This window comes from Rhinatrema bivittatum, chromosome 3, assembly GCF_901001135.1.
Source record: "Rhinatrema bivittatum chromosome 3, aRhiBiv1.1, whole genome shotgun sequence".
NCBI lineage: Eukaryota > Metazoa > Chordata > Amphibia > Gymnophiona > Rhinatrematidae > Rhinatrema > Rhinatrema bivittatum.
This window is the reverse complement of record NC_042617.1, coordinates 236,288,458-236,307,211: the sequence shown is the minus strand read 5'-3', so window position 1 is coordinate 236,307,211 and position 18,754 is coordinate 236,288,458. Positions and strand designations below refer to the sequence as shown.

General features: G+C 45.4%; 1 protein-coding gene across 3 annotated transcripts in view; it reads right to left on the bottom strand.

The window, feature by feature from the left end:
- BUB1 (BUB1 mitotic checkpoint serine/threonine kinase) overlaps positions 1–18,754 on the bottom strand; it is a 403,183-nt gene that overhangs the window by 214,206 nt on the left and 170,223 nt on the right. For all 3 annotated transcript variants that reach the window (XM_029594322.1, XM_029594320.1, XM_029594321.1), the window contains one exon: positions 9,463–9,597. In XM_029594322.1, the coding sequence (XP_029450182.1) occupies positions 9,463–9,597 (135 nt within the window). The remainder of the gene's footprint in view (positions 1–9,462; positions 9,598–18,754) is intronic.

The following is an 18,754-nucleotide window of genomic DNA, read 5'->3' as shown; positions in this document are numbered from 1 at the left end:
GATTACCGGCATGGTTAAAAGGGGAGGTGAAAGAAGCTATTTTAGCCAAAAGATCTTCATTCAAAAATTGGAAGAAGGATCCAACAGAAGAAAATAGGATAAAGCATAAACATTGGCAAGTTAAATGTAAGACATTGATAAGACAGGCTAAGAGAGAATTTGAAAAGAAATTGGCTGTAGAGGCAAAAACTCACAGTAAAAACTTTTTAAAATATATCCGAAGCAGAAAGCCTGTGAGGGAGTCAGTTGGACCGTTAGATGATCGAGGGGTTAAAGGGGCACTTAGAGAAGATAAGGCCATCGCGGAAAGATTAAATGATTTCTTTGCTTCGGTGTTTACTGAAGAGGATGTTGGGGAGGTACCCGTAATGGAGAAGGTTTTCATGTGTAATGATTCAGATGGACTGAATCAAATCACGGTGAACCTAGAAGATGTGGTAGGCCTGATTGACAAACTGAAGAGTAGTAAATCACCTGGACCGGATGGTATACACCCCAGAGTTCTGAAGGAACTAAAAAATGAAATTTCAGACCTATTAGTAAACATTTGTAACTTATCATTAAAATCATCCATTGTACCTGAAGACTGGAGGATAGCAAATGTAACCCCAATATTTAAAAAGGGCTCCAGGGGCGATCCGGGAAACTACAGACCGGCTAGCCTGACTTCAGTGCCAGGAAAAATAGTGGAAAGTGTTCTAAACATCAAAATCACAGAACATATAGAAAGACATGGTTTAATGGAACAAAGTCAGCATGGCTTTACCAAGGGCAAGTCTTGCCTCACAAATCTGCTTCACTTTTTTGAAGGAGTTAATAAACATGTGGATAAAGGTGAATCGGTAGATATAGTATACTTGGATTTTCAGAAGGCGTTTGACAAAGTTCCTCATGAGAGGCTTCTAGGAAAAGTAAAAAGTCATGGGATAGGTGGTGATGTCCTTTCGTGGATTGCAAACTGGCTAAAAGACAGGAAACAGAGAGTAGGATTAAATGGGCAATTTTCTCAGTGGAAGGGAGTGGACAGTGGAGTGCCTCAGGGATCTGTATTGGGACCCTTACTGTTCAATATATTTATAAATGATCTGGAAAGAAATATGATGAGTGAGATAATCAAATTTGCAGATGACACAAAATTGTTCAGAGTAGTTAAATCACAAGCAGATTGTGATAAATTGCAGGAAGACCTTGTGAGACTGGAAAATTGGGCATCCAAATGGCAGATGAAATTTAATGTGGATAAGTGCAAGGTGATGCATATAGGGAAAAATAACCCATGCTATAATTACATGATGTTGGGTTCCATATTAGGTGCTACAACCCAAGAAAGAGATCTAGGTGTCATAGTGGATAACACATTGAAATCGTCGGTTCAGTGTGCTGCGGCAGTCAAAAAAGCAAACAGAATGTTGGGAATTATTAGAAAAGGAATGATGAATAAAACAGAAAATGTCATAATGCCTCTGTATCGCTCCATGGTGAGACCGCACCTTGAATACTGTGTACAATTCTGGTCGCCGCATGTCAAAAAAGATATAATTGCGATGGAGAAGGTACAGAGAAGGGCTATCAAAATGATAAGGGGAATGGAACAACTCCCCTATGAGGAAAGACTAAAGAGGTTAGGACTTTTCAGCTTGGAGAAGAGACGACTGAGGGGGGATATGATAGAGGTGTTTAAAATCATGAGAGGTCTAGAACAGGTAGATGTGAATCGGTTATTTACTCTTTCGGATAGTAGAAAGACTAGGGGACACTCCATGAAGTTAGCATGGGGCACATTTAAAACTAATCAGAGAAAGTTCTTTTTTACTCAACGCACAATTAAACTCTGGAATTTGTTGCCAGAGAATGTGGTTCGTGCAGTTAGTATAGCTGTGTTTAAAAAAGGATTGGATAAGTTCTTGGAGGAGAAGTCCATTACCTGCTATTAAGTTCACTTAGAGAATAGCCACTGCCATTAGCAATGGTTACATGGAATAGACTTAGTTTTTGGGTACTTGCCAGGTTCTTATGGCCTGGATTGGCCACTGTTGGAAACAGGATGCTGGGCTTGATGGACCCTTGGTCTGACCCAGTATGGCATTTTCTTATGTTCTTATGTTCTTAGAATTTAAATGTTGATAACTGGATAATGTTGCCCGATTTGATATTATTTTCTGGTGCATAATTAATTCTCATGCATCCAGAATAAACTCACCAGCTCTGAGGATTTTGTACTGGTTTTGAAATATTTTGTGGTGATAAAATTTAAAGTGGGTGCTTTTAGGTATATTTTAAGAATATACTGCTGCAAAACTTCATAGGGACAGTCCCACATCCCACAGGCCCCTACCCCAACTCCACATGAACTGCTTGATCACTACTGGCAGCACGAACAAGTATCCCAGATTCATCCATTAGAAATACAGTAACCTCACTCTAACGCCAATGCAACTATAAATAGTGTTCAGACACTCAATTATTTTTGTGAAAAAATAAAAGAATAGAGAAGCCCACGAAGGGCTCCATGAGAATCTGTGGGAGGGGCAGCACAGTTATTTGCACAGGGCAGCAGAAGAGGTAGCACCAGCCCTGCCAATTTGTCTTTCTGCTCCTGAGGTCACCTAAGGAAGCATATGAACTTAAAGGCAATGCCCACAACCTTCAGTGTTACCAAGTGGCTACTTTCACTCAAATTTTCTTCAAACATTTTTTTTAATTAATCTTGGGATTTCATTATTAAATATTTAGACAAAACAAATTACATAGCATAACAATCCATAAAACACTTACTATACAGGGATGGAAATAAAGAGCTTGCAGTCCTTGGGAAGACATTTCCAAAGGGAAACTATTTGTTTTCCTTTGAAAATCGTGCTAATGCACAGGATGTGATCTGCACACTTTGCACCTAAAAGCCGGAATAAAGTACACACTAGAAAATAATCTCTGAATATATTCTGCCTCTCAATCCTGACCTGATTCAGCTCACTTTACCTTGTGGCTAAAAGTATATGCACTGTGAACAGCTTACATACTTTTTACCCATGAGGGAGGAGATTTGAGGGAGAGGCAATAAGACCACGTTTTTCTCCAGGTAAACACCGATTTACCTATGTAAAAATATCCAATTATTGCTCCCTTAATAATTAACAGTGTCACAATTTATAACCCAAATTGGGTTTTGTAAACACGCATTTAGATAGGATAACATACTAAAACATATAAAGCAAGACAATGCTGATTGGTACTAAGTATCTCCTCTAAATTTACAACAAGGATTATTTATGGAGGCCTTCTGATTGGTTTGAAATGTACCAAAGGTAGGGGAGGAGGAGCAGTAGGGTACTCAAATTCTAGCCCCTTACCAATATTTTAAAAGCAAAAGTACAGAATTGCATAAGGTCCTGATTAGTTCTGGATCATAAAGGGCCCTCCCCCCCTTTGTGCACCCCTTAGTGCAACCTGTAGTGCAAATGCCAGTTAATATCTTTGCAATTGAATATCTCTCCTTTGTTTAATATACTTCCTGTTATCCCTTTTTGCTCAGGAGATCTTTGGCAGCTGGGTCCAGAGGGTACATGGCTGCCAGAGCCCGCCCACCTTTGAACGTAATTTCCAGGGCATCCCATTCCTGGTCAATTAGTTGCTGGTCGGCTTGTAATAGTGGGAAATGACAGGAGGTCTGACGGAGTCCCTCTAGTAGGGGATTCGTCTTCGGTTCCCCTGAGGCACTTGTACCCGGGATAGCAAGCTCTTTTAAGATGTGTGTGGCCAGGTCTGGAAGCTCGTCCTTGGTGAAGAAGCGTCTCATGGTTCGGTGGGGCTCTGTCCCCGGAGGGAGTTCCCCTTCCTCCAGGGGTTCTGAATCCTCATCCGAGTTGTCCGTGTCCCGAAGGTGGGGCTTCTGGGCAGTGGGATCACTTTCCTGGGCATAGAGGGTCCTGGGATGTTGAGGTCCTCTGGTGGAGCTTGTGGCCGTATTATAGGAGGCCCCGGTTGCATGTAAACGAAGGTATGCAGACCTTTGAAGAATTCCACCCAGGAGATAGATGCTGGGTCTAGACTAAGGGGCGCCCTGTCCCTAGGGAGTCCAGTTTGAGGGGGGGGGGGAGGTCCCCGCTGTGCAATGCTAGGTCCGGCATACTGTTCGAGAGGCTGGAACCTGGTACCGGCTGGGGAGGGCCATGAGTTGGATCCCTTAGGGCCTCTTTGCACTGTATACACAGGGCCGTGGCCTCCTCATGCTGTGCAGCTCTAATGTGGCATGCTGGGCAAAGGCCCTGAACCTTGTTTCTTTTCCGGTGCGTCGAAGTTGTGTGCGTAGGTTTGGTGCATGCTGTTGTGCGCACAGATTGAAGTTATGCGTCTGGCATAGTAAGCATGTGGCTACGCGCGTCGCTTGTGCGCACGGCTCAGAACGGCGGACAGGGCAGCGAACAGATCAAAATGGTGACAGCGACCACACGGACAATATGGCGACCACCTCGGAGGGTCTCCACGTGGATGGACCCTCGGATCTGACTGGGGTCTAGCCCTGCTAGGACAGATCAACCCGGTGGCACCGGTCCCGGCTGATGACCTGTGCGACTCCTCGAGCTTCGGAGACCGGAGACTTAAATAGATTTCTACCTTACCTTGTCTCGGCGCTTCCCGGTCTCGTTCTGGGCGGTCTCTGGCTGCGGGGGGGGGGGGGGAGGAGAGGGAAAATACTTTCACCGCCGTGCTCGAAGTTGCACCCGCTGCCTCTCAGCCTCACCCAATGTCGGGGGCTAGGTCCCCGCAGAGGTTCAGCCGCCGGTCCAAGGCTTAGCGGAAATCACCTCGGGAATTCTCAACTGGGGGAGGGACCCAATGGGTTTCACCGCAGGAGAGCGGGGCTCGTCTGTAGAGGTAAGATTTCTTATTTTGGTTTTCTTTGGTAAAATTACTCTAACGCTGTTGCAGTGTGCATAGAGTCCCTAACTGCTATGGAGACGGAAAATACTGAAGAGCTGCACTTCCTGCAGGGGTATATGTACTAGGGCTGATGTCAGATTTAAATCTGATCAGTCTCCAACTGCTATCAGGAGTACACTATACCTATTGGTACTGAGGAAAATGGATACTGATATTGATTATTCACTTATAAGGGCATGATTGATACTTGATAAGAAATTAGGCTTCTGTAAGTAATAAAGCTCAAAATGTCAATTTTTACTACAATTGAAGGAAATACAGAGTTTCAGCAAGGGTAAGAAAGTATGCTAAAGAAATGAACTAATAGGAACTAGGAATTCTACTATTGGTAACACTGATTTAACAATATCAACAATAGAGAGTTATGAGGTCAGTAATAGAAACTAACGTTTCTAGAAAAATCATCTTAATCATATCCAGAAAGTTTATTCAGACGTATTACATTTTAGTCTATTAAATAAATTTGTTTCAGACTTTTTTTTCCCAGTTGGAGAGTTTGCACCCAAAGCAAGTCAAGAAAAATATTAACTTGTTCCAATAACATTTTGCATACTGTATTCTCTTTAGTTTTCATTTTGCTAAATTTCACCTCTGTGCTTCCTTTTGTATTTATCAGTTGCCCCATTCCCCCTTTCACTGTTTATTGTAATTTTCCACCTTTTTTACGTTAAAATGTAAACCGATATGATGTGTATTTTAATGTCGGTATAGAAAAGCTGTTAAACAATAAATAAATAAAAAAGTATATTGACTAGTTCTTCACATTCAAGGGGACTAATGCAGCAATCACACTACTCAGAAAAAGTAAGACATGCATTATAGCCAAATTATAAATTTATGATCCCTAAAGTCATACTAAAGTTTCTAATTCACTAGCAAATTAGAAAGAATTTTTAGTATACAAATCTAAGCAGAAGGAAATGCTAAAGGAGGCATTATCACATATCTCCAAGAGGTGCAATTTAAAGTTCTACGTAAGTGATATGCATTGCAACTGATGATAGGGAATCAAACTCTTGTCTAAAATGTGCATCTGATACAAGAAAAAGTTCCTTTCATGCACTGGAAAATACAGTTACATTTTATGATGTCTGTGGAGTATTTGACAGCTACATCATTAGATCAGCTACATATTGAAAAGATTTTGGAAATATAGAGATATAATGAAGGATCACTTTCACAAACTGTCTTAACTTTTGACACAAGCATAGTATATGACAATAAAGATAACATGGCCTATCCAGTCTACTCAGTTGAGATTCATCCACTTTGGGTACATGCATATACAAATTCCTATATGCAACCTAACACCAACTCCCCTATCAATCATGTTTTTTACCTGACCTCATAGCCCTTTTCCTACCACTGCCCTCCATGTCTATCCTCAGCATGCCCATAATCTTGTAAGACTGACTGCCTCTACCTATTGGTAAGCCATTTCAGACTTTGCCATCCTCAGCTTTGATTCTTACATGATGAATAATTTGCCAACATACAGGTCTCCTCCTGTGTCTTTATTACCAAGCTTTGTAATAATCCACAAAGCTACCAAGGTTAGAGAAGGCTGTTAAAAAAAAAAAAAAAACACACACAGTTCCAGCCTCCCCATACTCATCGAAATTTGGACTTTATCCATACTCTATCCATGCAGGTCACCCGCTCATGTTCTTGGCTGTTTCTACTACTGTTGCTTAAGTTTGAAAACACCACTCCGTGTAGGGTTACCTCAATACTTTCTTCAAAGACCATTTCAATCACACCACTGCAGTTCAGTGTTGTAACTGCTGCCTCAAGTAGATTACCCTGACATCAGCTTTGAAATGCATGCAGTCAAAGCATTCTAGCTATCTTTTTGAGGCATCTAGTCAACCCAGCTCAGAGGATTAATATAGGAGATTAAGAAATAGGCGGCTTGTTTGATAGGTATTGATATGGAATGTGCGCTCTAGTGAAAGGTTGGTTAAACTCAGATGAATAAGTGATGGTAGAGGGAGAATTGTGGGAGATGAAAAAAAAACAAGGGCCCAATATTCAGCCAGAAAATAGCCATTGGATAAATTACTTGTCCAGCTACCTTTTAGCCGGAGAAATTTGTGGGCGGATCGGAGAAGCCCTACTTAGATAGCTTATCTGGCTAAGTAACAATATTTAGACTTAAGAACATAAGAAATTACCATGCTGGGTCAGACCAAGAGTCCATCAAGCCCAGCATCCTGTTTCCAAAAGAGGCCAAACCAGGCCACAAGAACCTGGCAATTACCCAAACACTAAGAAGATCCCATGCTACTGATGCAATTAATAGCAGTGGCTATTAATAGCTGTTAGTGGCCTTCTCCTCCAAGAAATTATCCAAACCTTTTTTGAACCCAGCTACACTAACCACATCCTCTGGCAACAAATTCCAGAGCTTTATTGCGCGTTGAGTGAAAAATTTTTTTCTCCGATTAGTCTTAAATGTGCTACTTGCTAACTTCATGGAATGCCCCCTAGTCCTTCTATTATTCGTACGTGTAAATAACAGAGTTACATCTACTCGTTCAAGACCTCTCATGTTCTTAAAGACCTCTATCATATCCCCCCCTCAGCCGTCTCTTCTCCAAGCTGAACAGCCCTAACCTCTTCAGCCTTTCCTCATAGGGGAGCTGTTCCATCCCCTTTATCATTTTGGTTGCCCTTCTCTGTATCTTCTCCATCGCAACTATATCTTTTTTGAGATGCGGCGACCAGAATTGTACACAGTATTCAAGGTGTGGTCCCACCATGGAGCGACAGAGGCATTATGACATTTTCCGTTTTATTAACCATTCCCTTCCTAATAATTCCTAACATTGTTTGCTTTTTTGACTGCTGCAGCACACTGAGCCGACGATTTTAAAGTATTATCCACTACGACGCCTAGAACTTTTTCCTTGGTGGTAGCTCCTAATATGGAACCTTACATTGTGTAACTACAGCAAGGGTTATTTTTCCTTATATGCAACACCTTGCACTTGTCCACATTAAATTTCATCTGCCATTTGGATGCCCCATCTTCCAGTCTTGCAAGGTCCTCCTGTAATGTATCACAGTCCGCTTGGGATTTAACTACTCTGAATAATTTTGTGTCATCCACAAATTTGATAACCTCACTCGTCATATTCTTTTCCAGATCATTTATTTATATATACACATATATACATACATATACACATATATACATATATACATGCATATATATATATATATACATATATATATATATTTATTTATTTGGAAAAGCACCGGTCCAAGTACAGATTCCTGAGGCACTCCACTGTTTACCCTTTTCCACTGAGAAAATTGACCATTTAATCCTACTCTGTTTCCTGTCTTTTAACCAGTTTGTAATCCATGAAAGGCCATCACCTCCTATCCCATGACTTTTTAGTTTTCGTAGAAGCCTCTCATGACTTAGTCGGATAAGTTACTCGTTTATGTTAGACCTGTTCAACATGAGTATATTTGCTGACTTTTTTGAAGGGCTGTTATAAAATTCCTCCCAAAATGTATTTGAAAATCTATCCTCCTCCCCTCCCCCGAGTACTGTTAGGAGTCTTCCAAAGAGACTTACGTACAACAAGTGATAAAGTGCATGCTAAAAAACACTGCACAACAGCACATTTCCCTTAACTCATTGCTCCACCCCCCTATCCCTTAGCAAGTCCACATGGTGGAAACAGCTGAGGAGCACTGGTGGCAACAGTATCAGTGGCATGGATTGTTACTGTTCCTCTCACTCTCCCACTGAAACTGCCATGGGATTGGAAATGGGGGATCACAGCAGCATGGATTCCCACTGCCCAGCCCACCCTCCTTCTAGGACTTTGGCTGCCTGACGTGCATAGCTGTTTCACTAAAGGTCTGAAGCCACGCATACACACACGAATGCGTACAAATGGCTAGACAGACGAAGGCCCCACAACAGGCGCTCTTACTAAAACTGAAAAGGAGCTTAGTAAAACTTGTAATTTTAGTAGCAAAACAAAGCATTTTATTAGTGGCCAAAAATGGAAGTACGGGGTTTAAACATGTGGTATCTCAGAAAAATGGAGATTATGACATTGGATATAAATACAATGATTTCAACAGAGGAAAGAGGTACTGGTATACTTTGGACAGGAAAACTGTGATAAGGTCAATATTAACTTAATATAATTATAAGTGTTAAAGAAAAGTCTGAACACATGTAATAGTTATCATATATAAACATGTTTGGTATTTTTGTTTTGGTTCAGCAAGAATAGCACAGTATTTATTTTGAAAGACAGTAAAAATAGATACAATTAAAAATGCATAGTTAATGATACATGGCCAAATATTTATTTGTAATATTTAGATTATATTTTTTCAAACAAGAGTAAAAATCATTGGACTAGGATGTCATGGTTAAATACATACTGTATGTAATTTGTATGTTTATATACTGTGTTTCCTAAATAAAAGAAAAACAAATAAAAAATAAACTAGCTTGACCTGCAATATCAAATATCACCGTCTGTTTACCTAATGCTTCTTTTGTGTGGATAGTAGGAGATGGTAGCACTTTTGATGGAGTTGCCTGAATAAAACCTAATGATGAGTTCGGAGTAACATGAGAAGTATTTCCAAAGCCCCCGGAAACATTGACAGCAGCAGACCCTAGAAGAAAGAGGATGCAAGAAGGCAAAATTAGCAATTAGACCATCTAAGAAGGAAACACATACATACAACTGTCATTTGCTATAAAGAAACAATAATGAAATATGCTTTTATTTTATGACATGCTTTTCCAGATAGGGAACTCAAAGTGTGTTATAGATATAATGGCCAAATAGCACAACATAGTTATTATAGCAGAGGATGCATGTTAGGCATAAAGAAATATTTGGTATTGTAGCTTTCTCATAAGGAACTTTGTCAATGCTTTTGCAAATCCAGATAAACTATATCAACTGGTTCACCTTTAACCATGTTTATTTATACTCTTAAAAACTGTAGCAGATTGGTGAAGCAAGACTTCCCTTGGCTAAATCCATGTTTGCTTTGTCTCATTAAACTATGCCTATCTATATGTTCAGTAAATTTTGTTCCCTGTACGTACCCGGATCAGTCCAGATGGTGGGTTATGCCCCCCCCCCCCGTCCAGCAGATGGAGTCAGACAAGAAACTTCTGAGGGTACTACCCTATAAGACAGCATACCCACTATCCCTCTTCAGTGAATTCTGGCTCTCCACTGTGCACTTGCTGACAGACCTGGTTTCCTTTCTTTCCCTCTGGCTGTGTTCCTGCTTTCTACCTCAGCCGGGTTAAGTGCCTGTAATTTCTTCTTTTCAGATTTATTTCTCCATCGTGCCGAGCTGCTGGTGTGTATGTTGAAGGTTTCAATCTCTCCCCTCCCCCCTCTGCCGCATTCCCCGGGGCCGCCGCCCACAGGGAGGTCACATTCCTCGGCGGGTATCGTGAGGACTTGGGTCGGTGAGATACTTTGAGCGGTTGGCTGGGTCCGGAGCAGAAGTTTGCGGCGCTGCCGGAGTTTGATTTCCCACGCTTCCCTCCCCCCCTTCGACATGCCGAGAGCGTCGGCATGCACTGTGTGTGGCACGCCCGGGTCCCGGCTCTCCCGGGAGGGAGTTTGCACAAGCTGCCTCCCCGGTGGGGAGGGCAGCTTGCAGCCGCCGGATATCTCTGGATCACGCGGTCAGGATCGCCCCAGTGGACAGCAGCAGGCCCCGATCCCGCTGCGTGCAGGAACGGCGGCCATTTTGAATCAGGTCCCGTCGAACTCCGGCTCCTCGGAGGAAGAGGCCCCATTTTCTTTTTTTTTTTTTAATTTACTCTTTATTAATTTTTTTTAAAGCATTACAAATAAGGATTCAATTCCTTACCATAAGGTATAGCATACATACCATTACTTACAAATAAAATAATAACATTTATCAGAACTTTCTCTTATGCTACTACCTTATTATTACCATGAAATCAGAGAGATCTAATTAAGTAATTAAGGAGCAATAACATCAATAACAGTTATTTATAATTACTAGGAAGTGGTCGAACTAATTTATATTACCTGAAACTAACAGAACTCAAGCTGTTATTTCTTTGGAGATCAGGAACTTTTCTAAGTTCTCCGGTTCAAAAAAAACATAACGTTCATTCTCAAACGTCATAACACATTTACAAGGAAACTTGATCAGGATTTGTGCTCCAAGAGCACGCGCTCTAGAACATAAACTCAAAAATTTTTTCCTGCGCATCTGTGTTGATCTAACTACATCTGGATACACCCATATTTTTTCTCCCAAATACAATTTCTCTCTATTCTTTAGGAAACTCCTCAGGACATTAACTCTTTCACTAGATGTTACAAATGAGACAAACAAAACACCTCTTGACTCTATCTGATCCTCTTGTGAGGTTTCTAAAAACCCCGATAGGTCTTCTATGGGTGACAGTGTCCCTACGTTGCCCCTAATAAGATTATTGTCTCTTATAGATATACCTTCCCCTTCTTGTCTTTTTAATGTATCAGATATGAAATATACTTTAGTAGTATTAGGGATACTTGTAGAGGGAAATGATAACACCTCTCTCATATATCTATTTAATTGTTCTTTAGGGGATATAAGTTTGCATTTAGGGAAATTTACCATTCTCAGATTTTTATATCTGAGATTGTTTTCCAGATTTTCTATCCTTTTTTCTGTTCTAGTATCTCCCTGAATCAATTTTGCCTGAACTTCTTTAATCTTAACTATCTGAGAGTCTAATTCTTGAACTTTGATAGAGTTAGATAAAACTACTGGATTTACTATAGAAGATTGTTCCTGGAAATTTTGGAAAGCTTGTGTTAAAGAAATAATTGTTTTCTCGAATACCGAAACAGCATTCCACAGTACGTCCAGAGTTACAATTTCAGGTTTCTGTAATAAAGTAATCTCGGGTATTTTAAACGGAGACTTATGAAAAATTTCCCCTGAATTCCCCTTGTCTGTTACAGATTCCCCTCCTGTGGTTCTTGGTGAAGTTTTCCCAAGACCACTAACTGTCCCGATATTAACTTCTTTCAAGGCGCTCAGAATGTCCTCGCCTTGAAGTTGACCAAATATAGAACCAGCTGAAGCTCCCTCGATCGCATTCCTCTCCTGTGACATCTTTGGTCTCAGAGGGTCTGTAGTTTCAGCTGCACTATAATGGTCTGGGGGTGGGGGGGTTTCAGGAGCCCCCGGGCTCAAAGATGTCTCATCGAAGGGTTGCAGAGTATGCTCCTGTTCCTGCAACCCAGCCGACGCACCTGGGGCTACTGCGACCGCAGGGTAGAACTCCTTAATCTTGGTTTGTACTGGGGAAGGTTGAAGTGGGGTCGAGGTTCCCTCCCTCACCTTCCCTTTTCTTTTCGTATGTGGCATAGTTGGAAGGAAATAAATTTATGTTCAAGAAAAAAGGAGTTCTGCTTACCGACTTCTTCCTAATGGTACAATTGGATCTCTCTGTGGGAGCTGAATAGTATGAGAGGGAAGAAAGAAGAAAAATCTTCAATTAGGCAATTTCTTCTCCAGCACTAGGATAGATTCCCCAGCCAAAGCCGCGCGCCGGCGTCAGCTGCGCGCAGCTGTACGCCGAGTTTTAAGGGCAGGGTCCCGGTTCCTCCAGGAAGTGACGTCACGCCTCGCCACGCCCCCTTCCCTGCCGGGACTCACAGTCTGGTTGTATTTGACTTGTTAGCGGCGGGAAAAGCCTCCTTGAGGCCCCATTTTCTGTTCTGCCACCGTTCCTGACACTGGTACCGCCTCTGGATCCGTCGCTTCAGTCAGGGGATGCCTCAACCAGACCCCCACCGGGCCCACCGGCTTTCCCCCCAGATTTTGTACTATTGATGCATAACGCATATTTAACCAGGATGTCCCAGCCACTGGACCTCAGCCCGACGCCTGCTTTGGCTCCAGAACTGGTCTGCAGACTCCTCCTCCAAGACTCGCCTGGGATCTCTCCCCTTTAAGGGCAAGTTTCTCTTTGGAGAAGATCTGGATCAGATCATCAAGTCTCTCGGAGAAAATGGGGTGCAAAGGCTTCCGGAAGATCGGCCGCGATCTACGAGATCTTTCAGTTCCTCCAGAAGTTGATTTCGCAATCAACGCCGTTTCCGCACCACGACACAACTGACTTCCCGGACACCCTCGTCCCACTCGCATTCCTGGACCCGTCCCTTTCGAGGTCGCAGACCTGCCAAGGACAGGTTGGCCCACGGGACGTCCTCCAAACCTCCTCAATGATGCCAGGCCGACCCACTTCGCAATCCCCAGGATAGGGGGCCGAATTTCTCTCTTCTACGAGGAGAGGGTCCGGATCACGTCGGATCAGTGGGTCCTAGATATCCTAAAACAAGGCTACACATTGGATTTTGCTCGGCCCCTAAGAGACAGGTTCCTCTTTTCTCCCTGTGGGTCACTCCAAAAGCAGATCATAGTATGCCAGACACTAGACAGACTCCTCGTGCTGGGGGAAATTGCTCCAGTGGCTCCCTCAGAAGTGGGCCGGGGCCATTATTCCATCTACTTCGAGGTACCCAAGAAGGAAGGCACTTTCCACCCAATACTGGATCTCAAATCTGTAAACAAGTCCCTCAAGGTCCCACACTTCAGTATGGAGACCCTGTGCTCTGTGATTGCGGCAGTCCATCGAGGAGAGTTCCTGGCCTCGCTGGACCTTACGGAGGTGTACCCGCACATCCCAATTCTCAAGGCGCATCAACGATTCCTCCGATTAAAGATCTTAGGACAACATTGTCAATTCCAGGCCCTCCCTTTTGGTCTTTACAAAGGTCATGGTGGTGGTGGCGGCCGCCCTCAGTCGGGAGGGAATCTTTGTTCAACCCTACCTGGACGACAGGCTCATTCGCGTGAAAACCTTGAGCCAGGGTCATCGGGCGGTCAGAGTGGTACAACTCCTCCAATCCCTCGGGTGGATCATCAACTACGCCAAGAGCAGTATTACTCCTTCCCAGTTGTTGGACTTCCTGGGCGTGCGATTCAACACAGCGGAGGGCAAGGTGTTCCTGCAGCCGGATTGGGCCCAAACGTTTCTCTAGTCTCTCTTTGCCCACAGCTTGGGATTATCTACAGGTTCTGGGATCCATGGCATCCACTATCGATCTGGTGCCCTGGGCCTTCGCGCATGTGTGTCCGCTGCAGAGGGCATTGCTCTCCCGCTGGAAGCCAGTGTTGCGAGACTTCCAGGCCATCCTCCCGATTCCACGGTCCGTCGGGGACAGCTTTCTCTGGTGGCTGGACCCTCTCCACTTGGCTCAGAGAATGCCCTTGGACATTCCAGAATGGATAATAGTCACCACAGATGCCAGCCTCTCCGGTTGGGGAGCGGTCTGCCAGACGAGGTCCCTGCAGGGAAGGTGGACGAAAGCTCAAGCACAGTGGCCATTCAACCGCTTGGAGACCAGAGCGGTCCGATTAGCGCTGAAGAATTTTCTTCCCCTCGCTCGCCATCAGGCGGTCAGGATACTCGTGGACAACGCGACCACGGTGGCGTACATAAATCGCCAGGGAGGCACGAGAAGTCGGCACGTCTTGCTGGAAACGGACAAGCTCATGAAGTGGGCAGAACTCCACCTGGCTCGGTTGGCAGACTCACACATCGCAGGAGTGGACAACATTCAGGCGGACTTCCTAAGCCAGCAACATCTCGATCCCGGAGAGTGGGAGCTATCCGAGGAGGCGATGCACCTACTAGTACGATGTTGAGGGATTCCCCACTTGGATCTCATGGTGACTGCCCACAACGCGAAGGCTCCTCGCTTCTTCAGCTGCAGAAGAGAATGCGGCGCGGAGGGTGTTGATGCACTAGTACTGCCGTGGCCCTGTCATCTTCTCCTCTACGCGTTTCCACCGTGGCACCTAGTGGGCAAGGTCCTACGAAGGATAGAGGGCCACCAGGGCACCGTAATTCTGGTGGCTCCAGAGTGGCCTCACTGGCCATGGTTTGTGGACCTACTCAACCTGGCGGAGGATGGACCCCTACACCTCTGTCATCTTCCGCACTTCCTCCGCCAAGGACCAATATTTTTCGATGAGGCAGCTCGCTTCTGTCTTGCGGCTTGGCTTTTGAGAGGCGCAGACTGAGACGCCGTGGTTATCCGGAGGCCGTGATCTTGACCCTCCTCCAAGCGTTGAAGACGTCCACCTCCGTCGCCTATGCCCGGGTGTGGAAGGTTTTTGAGTCATGGTGCACGGACCACTCAACACAGCTGAGGCACGTTTCCGTATCTCAGATTTTCTCAATCCTGCAAGCAGGGTTGGAGAAGGGTCTAGCCTACAATTCTCTGCGGGTACAGGTGGCTGCCCTAGGGGCCTTGCTTCGCCGAGGGAAGGAAATTCCGCTCTCGTCTCACCCGGATGTCATCCAGTTCCTCAAGGGAGTAAAGCATTTGAAACCACCACGCCAAGCTCCTTGCCCCCCTTGGAGCCTCAACTTGGTACTCCAGATCCTGGGTGTACCTCCCCCCCCTTCGAGCCTCTACTCTCAAGGACCTCACTCTTAAGACTGTTTTCCTCGAGGCCATTTGTTCGGCCTGCCAAGTCTCCGAGCTGCAGGCGCTGTCCTGCAGGGAACCGTATCTACGATTCACCGACTCAGGGGTTACCTTGCGCACAGTGCCCTCGTTCCTGCCCAAGGTGGTCTCTGCCTTTCACCTGAATCAGACAGTGGAGCTTCCTTCCTTTTCATCTGTTGACTCTCGAGATCTCCGCAAGCTCGATGCCAAGTGCTGCCTGATTTGTTACCTGGAGGTCACCAATGAGTTCCGTCTCGCGGACCACCTATTTGTTCTTTGGTCAGGCCTCAAGAAGAGGTCCAAGTCTTCTAAGACGACAATTGCTCACTGGCTGAAGGCAGCTATTGTGGCCGCGTATATTAGCGCAGGGAAGCAACCACTGATGGGCGTCAGAGCCCACTCTCTCCACTCCCAAGCGGCATCCTGGCAAAGAGTCATTCCGTCTCTTCTCAGGAAATATGTAGAGCGGCCACCTGGAAGTGCTTGCATACATATGCTCGGCTATCGCCTGGATGTCTAGTCATCGACTTTTGGTTCTTTTGGCGACAGGGTCATGTGAGCAGGGCTATCTAGGGCCCACCCTCAGTAGGGACTGATCCAGGTACGTACAAGGAAAAGAAATTTATTCCTTACCTGCTAATTTTCGTTCCTATAGTACCACGGATCAGTCCAGATGCCCTCCCTCTGTATCGTGGAGATTTACATTTGGGGGTTTTACTGCTCGATTTCCTTGTCTTTGCCTCTCTGTGTATCTATGGCTCTCTTTTCGCCTTTGGCGCTATTTTACAGTTCTTTTTGCAAGTTTGCAATTGGTTCAAGTTACAGTTTAAGGTTATATGCACATGTTTTGCTTGATCCCTCCTCTTTCTCTCTCTTTATGGCTTTGATAGTCTATTTACTGAAGAGGGATAGTGGGTATGCTGTCTTATAGGGTAGAACCCTCAGACATTTGTCTGACTCCATCTGCTGGACGGGGGACATAACCCACCGTCTGGACTGATCTGTGGTACTACAGGAACGAAAATTAGCAGGTAAGGAATAATTTTCTTCTCTTTATGATAGTTTCTACCATTTTGCCTGGCACAGACATAAGACTCACAGGTCTGTAATTTCCCGGATCATACCTGGATCTCTAATTTAAAAACAAAGTAGTCAATAACAAGTCTCTGCCAGCTCCTGCTCAAAATCTTTCTGCCAAAAAGGTTCAGTGCCCCAAGAACACACAGCAGTAGGGCTTTAACCACAGCATAACCCTTCGTAACAGTGCCCAAAATCAGCAGCAGGCCTCTGAACCAGCAGTGGAGATAGGAACTGCAGCCATGACCACAGTCAGAAGGCATGAAAGACCTGGAAGATTAAAAGGCTGTGTCTGCAGCATGGTAATACTACCTACATCAGAGAAAGCTTAGAGCCAACTCAGCCTTGGCACAGACAGAAAAGAAAGCGGAGACTTAGAGAAAGAATCTGGTTCAGGTCTCTCATCTCCTCCTGCTTAGACTATTGCAACCTGGTCCTCATAGGTCTTCCAGTGAGCCATCTCTCTCCACTACGATCTAACCTAAATTCAGCTGTGCAACTTATCTTTTGCCAAAGTTGCTACACTCATATATCCGCTCTTTTGAAGTCACTGCATTGCTTCTCTATCTGTTCCTACATACAGTTCAAGCTTTTCTTACTCATCTAACAAGTGCCTTCACTCTGCAGCTCTTCACTACCTTTCCTCTCTCTCTACACACCTCCTCGTGCACTCTGCTCACACAAGTCACATCTCTCTATGCCCTTCTTCTCTACTGCCAATTCCCGACTCCGTGCCTTCCACCTGGCTGCCCATGGCTTGGAATAAACTTCTTAAGCTGATTTATCACACTCCCTCTCTCACCTTGTTTAAATTCCATCTAAAAACCCACCTTTTTGTTGGGGGTTTACGATGGTCTCCACCGGACATGGAGCTAGTCGCCAATCCACCTCAGGGTTCTGAGGAAGATTTGACCACCCCTCCTGCCTCCCAGTTGGTTTTTGGTATTGGCAACTTTCGAGAAGGAGCTGAAGCGTCTGGTCTAGATGGCGGTCTAGCGGGCCTTGCAGGGCATTGGACTGGCGGTACAGATGGTGCCAGTGCCGGCACTCGCCCTGTTGGAGCTGCTGCTGGAACAGCTGAACGTGCTTGTCAGTGTGTACTGACCCAGTTGGCACTGGTTCCTGGGAGGCCATTGATGCCCAGCGGGGCACAGATGCTTCCCCTGACTGATACATGAGCTCAGCCCATCCTGCCGAGTACAGAGTATATCCCCGGCAGCAGGGGGATAGGGCTAATGCCTTCACCGCCATGCTCGGCTTCAGCATCGCTAGCCTCTCAGCTGAATCTCTCCTGGTAGCTAAGTCCACGTCGGTAACAGGGGATAGGGCCCTGGGTGCTCGGCCTCATCCAAAGGCATGGGCAACGGTAGCACCAGTGCTGGCCCCAACAAAACTGGACAGGGGACTGCAGGCCTCGACGTCTATCAGCTTCGATGGAGCTTTCTACTTGGAGGAACCAGCAACAAGCACTGTATCAGTCAGGGGAAGCATCGGTGCCCCGCTGGGCATCAATGGCCTCCCAGGAACCAGTGCCAACTGGGTCAGTACACACTGACAAGCACGATCAGCTGTTCCAGCAGCAGCTCCAACAGGGCGAGTGCCGGCACTGGCATCATCTGTACCGCCAGTCCAATGCCCTGCAAGGCCCGCTAGACCGCCCATCTAGACCAGACGCTTCAGCTCCTTCTCGAAAGTTGCCAATGCCAAAAACCAACTGGGAGGCAGGAGGGGTGGTCAAATCTTCCTCAGAACCCTGAGGTGGATTGGCGACTGGCACCATGTCCGGTGGAGACCATCGTAAACCCCCAACATGGATGGAGGATGGGCACTCCTTGCTGTGGGGGCACCACGGCAGGAGCCAGCACCTTCCCGGGCCTGGCACCATGCATCAAGGGTGACCGGTGCAGATGCTTTCTTGGCTTCTCTTAGTGCTCAGCTTGGTCTTTCCCCGGTGCAGAGGTAGATGATGAAGAAACAGACATCCTCGACTTGGAAGAGACCAACAGGGGCTGGCCCCAGCACCCCTATTCGCCAACGTTGTTAATGGATCCGATGGTGCTGCCAATGCCGAGGACTCTTTGTCCATCGGTGCAGCTCCCAGGTCTATCGGCGCCGATGCTGCCAATGCCTATGTCAAGGCATCGGAATTCCTTGTCCCAAAGATATTCTTCATC